General features: G+C 40.7%; 1 protein-coding gene across 9 annotated transcripts in view; it reads right to left on the bottom strand.

The window, feature by feature from the left end:
- Nav2 (neuron navigator 2) overlaps positions 1-14,098 on the bottom strand; it is a 686,981-nt gene that overhangs the window by 189,449 nt on the left and 483,434 nt on the right. For all 9 annotated transcript variants that reach the window (XM_074042824.1, XM_074042825.1, XM_020171284.2 and 6 more), the window contains one exon: positions 11,591-11,751. In XM_074042824.1, the coding sequence (XP_073898925.1) occupies positions 11,591-11,751 (161 nt within the window). The remainder of the gene's footprint in view (positions 1-11,590; positions 11,752-14,098) is intronic.

Here is a 14,098-nt window from a genome sequence, read left to right as displayed (position 1 = left end):
TGAATGTAAAATAGGTGTTTAAAAGAAATTCTGCACATAACTGCCATATCTAGACTTAGAAGAGGACAGGGAAATGAATGTAAGTGTTAAATGGTTTAAACCACTATGCATAGCTTCTTAGTAAGCAGCAACAATTTCTTCTCTGTGGCTGGGATCCTCCTCTGTTGCCACATTGATGGCCTCAGAGCAAGAACTTGGCCAATTTAGTACAATTCATCTGAAGTTAGGGGAGAACTGTCCCATGTGTGAAAAGAGGAAAAACAGTCATCACAAACAGTACACAGGCAGCATCTGTATAAGATGCAATTATTTTGGCACAGAAATGAATTTTGGACTATAAATAGCATCACTGAGAATAAAGTGCATTTTTGGAATGGACAAATGGCTGTAAAGGAACCAATCCAAAGGTGGGGCTTTGGGGAACACTAGTAAACTGCAGGGGTCATGTATGCTATCATTATTGAGGTGGATGAGGAATTTATGGAACTTGCTAAAATTGCACCAACTCCACCCTATGTCTGGGATAACCAAATCCTAGGCTTGTAAGCATCTTAGAGAGTAGCCATTCTAATTTACCTGCTAATGTCAGAGACCTCACCTACAGCAGCCCTAGGAAGGGATGGTTTAGCCTCTCTTTGAATAGCTCTGGGACCAGGGAACTCTGTACTTACAAGAGATCCTACCCAATTGCAAAAAAAATGAATGTGAAAGTTCTGTTTTAAAAAAAAAATAGAGAGCCAAAGCTTGTTTCCCCGTAATTTTTTAGTCTGCTCTCTGTGGCCAGAGAGAAAAAAAAATCTGGCCCAGCACATAGACTTTCGTTTTTATAAGGGAAGTGTTTTTTTTTTCCAGTAATCTAGTTGGTGAAACATCCTTTGTTCCTAACCAGTGTGTGGGAAAACAGTAAATGGAACAAAGGGGACCCCTTCAAGCTTTGGGGATCTTACTCTGATGAGGTTCCACCTAATCCAGAAATATAAGTTCATTTGTAGCACCTATTTTTATGTATAAGATCAATTACCACAAAATATAATGATATTATTTGTAGTTAGTTTATTATCTGTCTCTTCCACCAGACTGTGAGTTCTATGAGGGCAAGGAGTGGTACCGACTTTTTCACTTTTAACGTTCAGTGATTGGCATGATACTCAACATATAAAAGGCACTCAAAAAGTGACCTTGGATGCATACAAGTACATGAAGGACTGAGGACTTTTGTGTGTAATAAAGAAGAGAGGAAATGATTTATTCCATACTCCATAGTCTAGTTAAGAATTATTTGCCTATTAGAAAAGAAGCCAAATCAAACACAGCTTTCTTGAAGCAAAAGTCAACTAGTGCCTTCAAAGATTCTTTTTCTTAGGGCTAAAACTGATCCTTGAGCCCACCAACTGGCTACCCACCAAACTGAGGGGGTGGATGACCTTGTGCAGACAGTTTAGTTCAGGTCTGCTGTCAGTTCCTTACCACTCAAGAGAAAGTTGTTCCACCAGGCCACATGAACCTGAACACACCCACGTTATGGGTTTTCTCCAGTCCACAGTCATTCTCTCAAACTGAAGAAACAAATGTGGGGAGGTCCTGTCTGGAAGGAAACATTTAGACGATCTGCAAGTCGTTATCTTTCCAAGAGTACCCTGAAAATGCCAAGTTAGAAGACACTATACCAACACCAAACCTGGGCAGCAGGGGGCAGCAGAGACTCACTACCCTAGGTTATCCTAAAGCCAAAGGACATTTTTTATTTTTATTTTTATTTTTTTTAGTTTTTCCAAAGGTAAGTTACTATAGGTCACTGATCTTCAGCTCCAGTTTTCATTTCAGGAAAATGCTGTAATTCTCCCATTACAGCAAAGGCAAAGAAAGGGTTAAATGTTGAGAGAGCTGCTTTACTTCTGTACCTATGAAGAAGTAGGCCAGACTACTGGCTTCCGTACTAGTTGGTATCTGTACATTGTCCACAAAGTTTGGGGAGTCTTGATAATGCCAAGAATTGGCATGCCTATTGCTGAGGAATCACAGCAGGAGCTCCCAGGACCCTAAGAATGGTCATTGTGTCCACAGTGCCTAGGCAAAGGTCACTGTGCAGTATCACCATTCATCTACAGGGCAAGACGCTTGCAGATGGGCCATGCCCCATTCTTACCACAAAGTAGGTATACCATGAGGTTTATCTTGGGAACAAATATTCTCAATGCGACCTCTTGTCTTCATCCTCATGGTTCCCTGCCACATTGGCTATGTGTTGTTGTTCTAGCAAACCACACACAGGGACATGAAGACAAGCTATAGCTTGGAAACAAGCATTTGTTAGGCTCATTTCAGCCCAAAGATGCCACATCCCTGGCACAGAAAAACTTCCAAGTGTGCGTCAACAAAAAGTCATCACAACATTGTTGCCATGGTGTGAACTGTCAAGTCTCATAGCTCAGGAGCTCTCTCTTCATTCTGACCAGAATCCCATCCTACACTTTACATTGTGAATACAGGCTTTATATGCACAGGGAAAACTAAGTTTCATTTATCCCCAAATGTATATACTTTCAAATGCTGACGAATACGGTCAATTACCTAATTTTGGAGAAGAAAAACATTTAAAAAAAAAAAAGATTTAAATGACTAAATCAAGCCCAGACTGCATATGACACTTGGATAAAAATGACTAGGAGAGCACTCAGACACGTAAATACTTTCCCCTTCTGATGATCCTTGAAATTAAATTGAATTCACGCATGTGTGACGCTTTCCACGTAACAGATGGAAGCAAGTGCTGAGATTTATCACCTGAAGATTGGAGAAACATCAACCAGTCATTCTCTATTCCTGACACAAGACTAATCAAATAGATATTTTATCTTCCTAAGTGATATATTACCTCCTCCTTTTCCCCACTTATTCTTCCTTTTCTAATAAGGCAGGTTTATTGTATTATAGGGAAAGGTTAGATAGCAGAACCATAAGCTCACACATTGGTTTTGAAACACATCCACACTCAGAGAAAAGCAAATATGGTTACAAGAGTTAAAAAAAAATGGCTTTAGCATTAAAGATTAACAATTTTAGCATGAGAGGTTAACAGTTTTACGTACTGGAAGAAATTTTCTGACTCTTCCCCTCTTCTGAATTGCTCAGTAGATCAGGAAAATGGTTCCCAAAAGTGGCCAGAAAGTCTACACCACATACAATTTCTTTCTCCTTGATGTTGGGCTTTAGTTTAATGCTCGAGATTAAGGACAAAAGCCAAGATGTAAGATTTTAAGAGTTCTCACTCTTCTTGTGAACATGATAGTGCTCTTACCCACACAAAGAAATGCCAAGCTCTTCAAGTAGAGAGATAGTCAAAAGATGATTCTCCATCTAGAGTAAGGGTGAGCTGATCTCCCCTCAGAGCACCTCCTGGCCTTACATTCCCTCTACTTCCATATCTAGACCTCAAAGAGATGCTCAAAGGGATACTCCCTTTGTACATCCTCAGCTTAAGTATGAGAGCAAAAGCCATCCCTGTTTTTTTCTATTACCCTAGCTGCAACAAGAAAGCAATGAAAAATTTTAAAATAAAATAATATAAAAAGAACTCAAAACCTGTAAGGCAATAGCACAAAACCAAAACAAGATATAAAGACCTTTGCTGACTCTGAGAATAAATTTAAATATGGGTATGGCAAAATGTATATATAATTTTCAATGGTTCTCCATTTATTGAGCTCTTGCTATATGCCAGGCATTAGTCTGGGTGTCTTACTACATTATCTCCATTTGCCATACAATATATTATCAAGTATTTGTTGAGAATCGAAGGGCAATTAGAGGATAGCCCTTCTTTTGACAGTAACTAAGAAGCCTGGGACAAGGGGGTCTCTAACTTCAGCGCCATAAGGATTACATGGGTGTAAAATTTAAACTTCTGAGGTCAAACTCAGAAATCTGAGATGGAAGGGCTAACTTTATAAAACCTAAGGATTTGTGTTTGTAGCAATTACATCAAGAGATGACAGTACAGATAGCCCATGAATCAGACTTTAAGAAACAATAATTTGTGGTCTTGAATTTACCAAGGTCTCTCTAGATCACAGGACTTCAGTTCTATGCTTCAGATGTGACAGACAGCTACCCATGTTGACTCTGTTTTCTCTTCAACCACACATAGGCAGTTTTTAAGAGTGGAATAATGTGATTGCTTAAGCACTGTTTTGGGAAGAGCTGTGTGTTTGGGAACTTTTCATCTATTCAGTTAGACACTGTCAATAATTGGTTTAGAACAGAAGGAACCTCTGGTGTGAGATGCAAGCCATAAAGACGAAAGCTGTCTTACTGCAGCAGCCATGGCCACCAGTGCCTCACTGGTGAAGGCATCATTAACAGGCAGAAAACCAACAGACCACACAGTGTTCCAAAGGTCAGAACTTAGCAGGTTTCTGGTTCCATGCAAATGACACCAACAATGTCAATACACTCAGCTATCAGGAAATGACAGTAAGTCATACCCTTCCCTGAAATGTCCACAAAAAACAGAGGTAAAAAGGGTTGGGCTAGAAAAAAATTGAGACAGAATTTTTCACATGTAACTTTGTGAGGGCTGGGGCGGCCTGTTGCCACTTCACAGATAAACAAGCTGAATCCCTGAGATGTACAGTGACTTGCCTTTGGAAAGGGATTAACGAAACCTTTTCTGCTTCTGCACACAAATTTGACCTTGGGTTAACCTTTTAACTCTGTTCCCCTGGAAACCTGATAAAAACAGAAATTCACTCTGTTACTAAGCAACATCCCTCATGATAAAAATGACCCTTGATTGTTAAACTACATCTGGACTGGGAAGAGCCATAAGTGAACTATAAACACCTGTTGTGGATATCATCCTTCTGGGCTAAGGAACCCTGGAAGTCACTCATAAAGAGCTGTTTCAAGAGACACAGGCTTCTGTGACATGTGTGGCTTTGAAGCAGGAGTGATGGTACACCTGTCCTATTCAAGTCTTCTCTGATACCTAAACTGTAACCTGGGGCAGGGGCTAGCACCTGAATGGCTGTGGCCTGCTGTATACACTAGTGCAAAGACCATTCCTATGGAGGCAAACACCTGCCCCACCCTGCCAGGGATCTGTGATTCCTGCCTCCTTGCTTTGGGTGTGGAGCGGTGCCAAGTGTGGTCTGTGATGGTCTTCTGAGGGTGATCCTGAGCAGATGCTCTGGTGACCACTGTGTTTGCCCAAGGCCACACTTCTGAAACATGCAGGGCCCGAATTCAAACTGAGTCGTCTGCCTTCAAAGAACTTATGCTGTCTTTACTTGCAGCCCAAATCTCTTCTCCTGAGATAACTGTAACCCAGTCCAGCAAACTGGCTCAACTTCTTAACTGGCTGGGTTTTTCCCTTCTAGGGCCCTGTGAGATCCCTAAATTTGATAGCTCCTAATCCATCCTGTCCACCCTGCCAAAGCAGGTGGTCTGACTGTGCACCGAGTTCCTTTACTAGACAATCTCTTTGAGAATTCTATAAGTTCACATTACTAAGCTGGTTTTCTAAGCTGTCTGCCAATGATGGGTTCTGGTCAGAGAATCATAACATCTTCCCAGCTGATTCTCAGCTCAGAGATGGTTATCACCCACTGAGCAGCAGGTACCTATGCTGTCCCCAGCCAAGGACCACTGCTCCAGAATGACCAAGAGGCTTCGCCCCATCACTGACGCATCCTTGCAGTATTCACCTGGCACAGGCCTCCTAGAGATGCAAGTTTATTGTTGCAGTGAACCCAGCAGATGTGCTCTGAGATTAACACCCAGCCCAGCAGACTAGGGTGACTCATTCCTTCCTTGCCTTCCCTTCCTTTTCTCTAAGCAAAACTGGGAATGGAAATCAATGCAAATGAGATCACTTCCAAGTCTTCCTGGTTATGTCATCTTTTTCCTCAGGACTTGCAGCATCTCTCCTGCATGTCATCTTTCCTCAGAACACGCGAGCACTGGTCCTCCTGAGCCCCTTGGAAGCAGTGTCTGCATCTTAGTCCTCTTGACTACTAAAACCAGCCCCAGGCTGGCCCAACTGCAAGTGATCCACAAATCGTGAGAAATGAACACATGAAAGATACAATGTGAAACAGGTGCTCCAGTTATATTCTTTTCTGCATGACTTAAATGACTAAATTAATTCCATCTACTGAAAGGGTGATTTTATGTCAGAATTTCAGTTAATAGCAGGACACGATGACTTCTCTACAGTTCCATTTCCAGTCACTAACTCGGATAAACAACTTGCTTCACCAACACAAAGTGACATATTTATAGAGACTCTTAATCAATGGCCCCACCGTTACTCAGACAAGACAAAGTACTGAAGGCTGTAAAACTCTGTCTCTACCCACATCTTGCTTTTCTTCTTTTCCTTCCATGACAGAAAGGACAAACCAAGCCAGAAAGTGACACAGAGAACAAAGACCAGAGGAGGGAACCAACTAGAAAGTGTAGATGGGCCTCCCATTAGACAAGCCCAATAACCAACGCTAACTGAAGAATTCACTCACATGTCACAGTGTTTTAGTGATGGAAGACCTGAGACTCACTCGTAGAGGGGAAACTGAGGCTCAGATATCTTGATAGCAAAAGGCTTGATCTCAAACCCAAGGTTTTTTTGGTTTTTTTAAAACCATGCCAAGATCATTAGTGGCCACAGTGCTGTCTGTAAACAAGGCCATTTGTATCAAGTGGTCTTATTTTTAGCTTCTTAAAATAGTTTGCTTAATTAAAAAAAGTATTTTTTGCCCAAAAGAATGATGAAAGTGGGGTCCAGTTTATAGGGAAACCAGTCCTTTCACCATCGGTGAAGGGAATATCAATAGATATAACCTTATGGTGAGCAAAATTTGGAAGTATTAGAACAAAGTAAAATGTGCCTTTGCTTTGATGCAGCAATTCCATTGAAATGATTCTATATGTGTAAAAAATAAAAGACTATTAATCTGATTGCTGCTTATAGCATCAAAAAATTAGAGGCAACATAGATGAAAGTGGTTACATATATTAAGGTAAATCCATACAATAGATTATATGCAACTGTTATGAAGAGAGTAACTTATACATACAGACAAAATGGCTGCCTATGATTTGGTGATTTTATTTATAATATTTTTAAAAAGTTTTCCGAATATGTTGGAGTGTGTATGTGTGTGTACAGTTCCTGAAGAATTAAGCATCTTAGAATAGTACCTGGTAAGGTACTAGGAAAATTTTATCTATCAAAGTGTGATAGTATTTGCATGAAAAAATATAGAAAATGTAAACTAAGTGACAAATAGTGGCTATTTCTAGGAAGTGGGATTGTATAGGATTCTTTGTTTTTTAATTAATGTTTATATTATTTGAATATTTTTATGCAATCATTTATGTAATGAAAATACAATAAGGAAATGCTTCCTAGAAAACCATATTATTCAAAAAAGCTCATCGTCCACATGTCTAGAAGTCAGTCTAGGAATACCAAAAGTTTCAGATTCCTATGATGGGCCAAACACTGGAGAAATATACTAGGCTCTCGGTAATAGAAGTACCAAGAGGATGGTTCAGAGGATGAAAGTGAGAGGATGGAAGGAAAAGAAAACAGATAATGTCACAAATGTTTAGAAAGATAGCGACTTCCTATCCCTTGAAAGCCCAAGGTTCCTGGCAATAAGCAGAGGAAGTGAGCCTTCCCTGCATTCTGGCCATCCCCAGACACCAGCTTTTCAGAGCCAAGCCTGCGCTCACATCCCACAAGTCAGGCAAGGCTAGGCTATGTCTCACTGCTTCTTATGGGAGTGAGCAGTTGAAATCAAAGGTATTTCTAACCATGACCATTTGTAATGATGACTAGCAAATACCACCAGGTTTCCCCATTGGGGCTCTTAGACTTTCCTCCAAACCTCACAGGAAAATCGGAGGATGAAAGTGAGAGGATGGAAGGTCAGCCTTTGGGCAAACTAATAGGCTGTGTTGCTATATAGAAACACCTGGGGTTTCTGTGTACAAGTGCATACTTGGGTACCACTCATGGAATGACCTAGTGAATTTTGTGTGAGTTTCTAGGCTTTCTCTAGATAAAAATATTATCTATCACTTTTATCATTCACTTCATGTCTCAGTTGATCATTCTGTATAACCAGAAATAAACTCAGGGAGACAAGATCTTAAGAGGATTCCTCACGGCATCACCACAAAGTATAAAGTGCACACTACAGGTTTTTATAAATTAGCTGTTATGGTTTTCTTTCCTCTTAATATTTTTGTCATTTTGTTGGCAGAAGAATGAATTTATTTAATTTAATGATATGCTTAGATCAATTCATAAGAGTAGACGTTTTGGTCAGTGGGTCACACAATAAAATCTATGAATTGAATGTTAGAACATGGAAAAACCTCAAGGATAGTGTTAAGTGACATAAGCCAGTCACAAAAAGACAAATACTATGTGATTTCACTTATGTGAGGTAAACAGACAGTTGAATGGTGGCCTCCAGAGGCTGGTGTGGGGGTGGGGAGTGTATTGTTTAAGGAGTATAGAGTTTCAGTTTATACTGAAAATATGAAATTTTCAGTTTATATGAAAAAAGTTGTGCACATTGTCACAACAATGTAGATATACTTAACACTATACACTGCACATTGAAATATAGCTAAGAGGATTAATTTTATGTTGTATGTATTTTATCAATTTTTTTTAAAAAATCTAGGAACTGGCTCACCTAAGAGTGAAATGCCAGAACACAACCCAGTTGGGACCTGACTCACTCACACAGAGCTTCACTGAAGAGGTAGAAGCCAGACAGTGAGATGATATCATGGACTTTGCCTCATCTGAAAGAGGTTCACCTCAGGTGCAGCACCAACTACAATGAACTGCAAGTTATCTGTTCACAAGCATGTGCAGCTCTGGGATGGAACTTCCCCAGGCAAAGGACAAGATCCTGTGTGTCCAAGTACCTGTTGTCTCTTATACACTGCCAGGTGGCCAAGTGATTCTGACCCCCTCCACACACTGTATTTTGCATGTAAGCTAGCTACCTCGTGAGCTGCAAAAAAGAGGTCAGGTTCAAGGGAGTGAATAGGAACCATGAAAAAGGAGGGAGAAACACAGAGGTCTCTGAAAGTAAAGTCCTAAGACTATGGAAAAAGTAGACTACCCATGCCTGCCCTATCCCACCTCCTCAAGGAAAGGGAGGACAGTGAGTATGTCCTTCCATACACTGTCAGGTATCTTTATCACTGCAATCCCTTTAGGAGTTCACAAGCTTCACAGCTCCCAAAACATTCTCATGAATATTATCTCACTTGATCCTCGGGATAGACTTCCCAAGGGACAGACCAGAACCAGAGTTCAAACCCAGGAGTCAAATCTGCATATGAATAATGTGCTTGGTTACCAATGAGGGCAAGTTACTTTACCTCAATTAGCTTCATTTTCTCTATCTGTAACATTGGGTTCATAGTATTTACCTCACAGAATGTTTGTGAAGATCAGGTAAGATACCAAAATTCAAAGTTCCTGGCAAAAAAGGTGTGCTCAGTAAAGATGTGTGGCTTCTCTTTCCTTCTCCTGACATGGAAGTATTTTCCTGGGTAATTGTATGTTAGAGTTCATAGCCACAGTCTTTTAAGAGACCTTCTGGCTCTCTGTTGGCTCAGCACACACATGGTAACCCCACCCAAGCAAATTAGTGGTCATCCTGGCACTGGTGGGCAGCACTTGGTCCAACCGAGTGGCTGTGAATCTGGGGCAGACTTTGGCATCTTTTTTGAGATAGTGTCTTGCTATACGGTCTTGAACTCAAGCTGTTCCTGTCTATGCCTCCCAAGAGCTGGGATTATAAGCATGTACCAGCAATCCTAAATCTTCAGACATCTTTATAGCAGCTTCTCCCCACATGACCATGGGACAAGGATGGACTGGCTCACCAGGCAAGAGATCAAGACAGTTTGTACCAAACATTCCCACCTCATGTCTCTACCTGCACATTCTTGGTCAGCCCTTGACTGGCAAGGCTTCAAGCCTTGCTTTCCAAGGAAAATATAACATTAACCTTGGTTCTGGAACAAAAGTACCTGAGTTCAAATACAACTCCATCTCTCCCTATCTCTGGCGTAATCTCAGCATTACTCAATCTTTCTTTACTTTAGTTTCATCCTTTGCAAAATGGGGATAAGGCATATAGCAGGTACTCAAATGAAACCTCCCAAACCTTTATACATACATATATGTATGTATGTGAACATTCTGAAAGGATACATATAGGATGGTTTATATTGGTACTTGTTAAGAAGCATTATAAAAGAACACTTTCATTTAACATATACGTGTACAATTTTATAAGCATATGTTATTTTTGCAATCTAAGCACAGTTTTATAAAGAATACACTTGGGTATGGTGAAAAAGAAAAAGAAAGGAGGGGATAGGAAAGAAGGAAAAATGAGGAGAGGAAAAAAGTAAAAGCCCTTGGTTGTTACTTGAAGCAGAACCAGGGGCTGGATCACAAAGAGTTTTGATGGGTCCAGACATCCCTGGTTATGACTTTAGTACTAGTTGCAGAGTTCCCAGTGCCTTGGTTTGGAAATCTGCCATAAAAATCTGTCAGCCCCATAAAAATTTCCTCCATATTCTGGAGGGGAAAAATACAACGATTAGCCAACTCTCAGGGGAATCCAGCTCCAGTGAACCAAGTGATTCTGGGTTGGAACAGTGGATGGGAGGTTCTGATCCCAAGCACAGCAGAGGGGCTGTGTAGAGTGGGCATAAGGAAATGGAGGGACATCATCCAGGCTAAGCCCTCAGAAGCTTCTACAGTACCAGATAGAAAATACTTCCAACAGACCCAGGCATAACCCCCTCCCAAAGAAATTCAGACCTGCTTGGCAGGAAGGAAACAGAGGTCTCTTACTGAAGACTCTTCTAACTTTCCTCAGTTTCTCCAATGTCTCCAGAGACACAGGTTTCTACAAGCAAAGGCTTGTTTTACTACTCCAATCCAGGACTTCCACAGGCTATCCACCTTTTTTTTTCACCATCCTAAAAGCTCAGTACTATGGACAGTAAAAATATCATATCCTTTTATGGCAAGAGTTGCATCATCACAGCCCTAAGAGCTGCCTGGTCCTTATATGTAGCCAAGATCTTCACTTAGCTAACCCACATTCGTTTTTCAAAAGGGGAAAACTCCCTTATTCTTAACTCCCTTCATATTATTTCTAATGCTTAAAAAGCTCATCAGCTCACAAAAGGTATGCCTCAAGAAGCTTACATTTCTAGAAAAGCTCCTAAAGTGTGGTGCATATTTTATGAAAATTTATTTTCAAATTCCAAATGCTATATTGCTTCTATCTATAGTTAGGTGTATCCTAGTTCCCCACCAAATAAATACAATTATTCTTGGCAGGCAACTAACAACATAACAATATTTTCCTCACTTTATTAATGCCTCTAAAAACAAAGTTCTTCCCCGTCGAGTACATCCTCATCATCCTATTTGCAAAGTTAACCCTGGCCTTGGACAAATTCACCCAAAGGAACAAGACAGACCCTACTATAAAGAAAAATGATGTAAAGATTCCCCAAGAAGATGACTCACCTTTTTCATGGCTACTTGGTTGTGGGGGCGGGGAGGTGACTGGTTTGGACTTGTCATAGTTGTTAAAGCTTTGGCTCCGTCGGTTGTTAGCAGCAGCTGACCCTCCACGCGTTTTGGCCTCGCTGCCTGCAGCGGATACCCTCGTGGTAGGACCTGGAAGTCTAAAATACAAAAGTAACAGGGTAATACATTTGGTCTCAGGAAAATAGCAGTGTCTTAGAAAGAACTGCAATCATGCAGAAGATTTTAAAAAAAAAAATTCCCAAGCACTGGGTCTGTGGAGGTTGCTAGTCAAAGATGTGAAGGAAACACTGCAAACATCTAGGCTAGTACTAACCCCAGCAAAGTCTAACAGCAAAATGTGAACAGCATTCCTTTGAGTGAGGAGAGAAATTTTGAAGGAAAAACATATGAATACTTCTGCTGATTAAAAAATACAAAACCCATCTTCCTTTTCATCTGGGATGGATAACTTTGCTTTCCATTATGATCAAGTCAAGTAATCTTTAATTTTATCAAACGCGGACTTAAAGGCCTAACTCTAAACTGCTTATCCTGTGCACATCTTCTAGAAGGTACTGAAAATAGTGTTTGCCACAATCTAGGGATTTAGGTATTAAGAAAAGAATACAACTTACAAATGGTGAGAAGGAACCACTACCCATCTTCTCCAAACCCAACAAATCTAAAATGAAAATGTAAAGCCTAGTTGCAAATGCTTGTCCAGACACACATCTTCCCTCAACACCTGACAGAGAATGCCATCTCTGTGGCATTCCTTTGAGGCTGAAGCCCAGCTTCTCAGTTGATGGATAAAATCATAATTCTTCCTGTAAAACCAGCAAGATTTGGTCAGCCTAAAGACAAACACACACTTTCCCTTTAAATCAAACACCTCATTTTGGGTGGTTTTGAAAATAAAGTCACCAGACTTCTTTGTAATATGTCTAAAAATATTATGGAGTATTCCCTAAAGAGTTAAGTGGGGGAGGGGTAATACTCCTCAAGTCAGAATTTTGATCCAGAGACTTACTAAGCAGGCTGTTTCCAATAATTAAAGTTGAAAGATGAATAAATGATGAGATACTTAGTTATATCTTTCAGCTAAAACTCACTGAGCTGTGTTTAAAAGCAACTGGAACCTCAGCCGACCAGCATTAGATCCTGTGATAAGTCTGAATTTTCAACTCATAAAGCTTTCAGCCTTCTCTTTCCAGGCAACACTGTGAACACCAAAGAAACCTGCAGTCTGGAAGCATTTTAGATAGAAGCAGGCAATCACTTTAAACTTTTTCTTGTTGGCTGAGCAAGAAAGATGGTTGTAGAGTAAACAGCGAACATGAGCTGGTGTGAGGGACTGTAAAAATTTATCCTGTTAAGCAGAAGTTGGCCCAACTCCCTGACTTGGAGTTAGAAGAGAAGGGGGTGGGGGTTCTTTCCTTAGCAAGTGGAAGTGAGGTCTTCAAGGCATCACTTCCTACTGCACAAGGAGGGCTTGCCTTTCGTTTATTTGCTTTGTTTTGTTGAGAGAGAATATTCACCCTACTAGACACAGACTCAAGTGCAAAAAAACCAGCCTGTATTGGGGGCCCAGATGTGGTTAGCACAATTGGTTGAGGATATCCAGCAATGGGATTCTAGTACCTTTTGGTTCTGTTTCCAATGCAAATAGTACCCTGCAAGTCCTTCATGGCAGGGCTTTTGAGTAGTCAACATTCAATGGTGGAGCTTCTACAGGTGCAGGTGTGGGGCTTTTGGGGCTGGGTCACAGTTTGCAAGAATCTTTTATGCCTACAGATAGGCCTATAAAAAGATGACAGACTTGTCCAAGATAACATCACAGCAGTGTTATTAAGTGGTGCAGGACAACAAACATCATGTCAGTCTGCCTCAATGGAGAATTTCCAACAAGCAAGGAAGCCATAAGCAAAAAAGATGAAAAGACAAATTCCTTTAGAAGTTGCCAGAGAAGTCCCAATATGCTCATCCTAAACTGGACCACAGCAGATTTTTAGGAAATCACAGGGGTTCTGCAGAGGCAAGCCTGAATCAGATAGGCAGCCTGGTTCTCTGTGAGGCAATGTGGTGTTATGGACAGAAGACAGACTTTTCTACCTGTAAGACTTTGGACAAGTCTCACACCATTTCTCAGATTCATGATCCTCACCTACAACTTTGGAATAATAACAAACTTGCCCAGTTGGGTAATAAATTTGAAATGGGACTTAGTGTCTGGCCTATTGTAAGTACTCAATTACAAATTTCTCTTCTCATTCTCTCAAAGATTGAGACTCACAGAAGAATTAGACGGTGCCATAAAGGAATCATGCTATGTACAAGAAAGAAGTAGATGAGGAAGGAAAAACATGAGTCTAGTTTAAAGTATCAGAAGAGAGGCGACAAAGATCAAAATCTGAGATGAACACTTTCTTTTTTGACAGTACTGGGATTTGAAATCAGGGCCTCATGCTTGCTCTGCCACTTGAGCCACCTCCTAGTCGTCTATGG

Source organism: Castor canadensis, chromosome 1 (assembly GCF_047511655.1).
Source record: "Castor canadensis chromosome 1, mCasCan1.hap1v2, whole genome shotgun sequence".
NCBI lineage: Eukaryota > Metazoa > Chordata > Mammalia > Rodentia > Castoridae > Castor > Castor canadensis.
The sequence above is the reverse complement of the archived record's forward strand: the minus strand, read 5'-3'. Positions and strand labels throughout refer to the sequence as shown.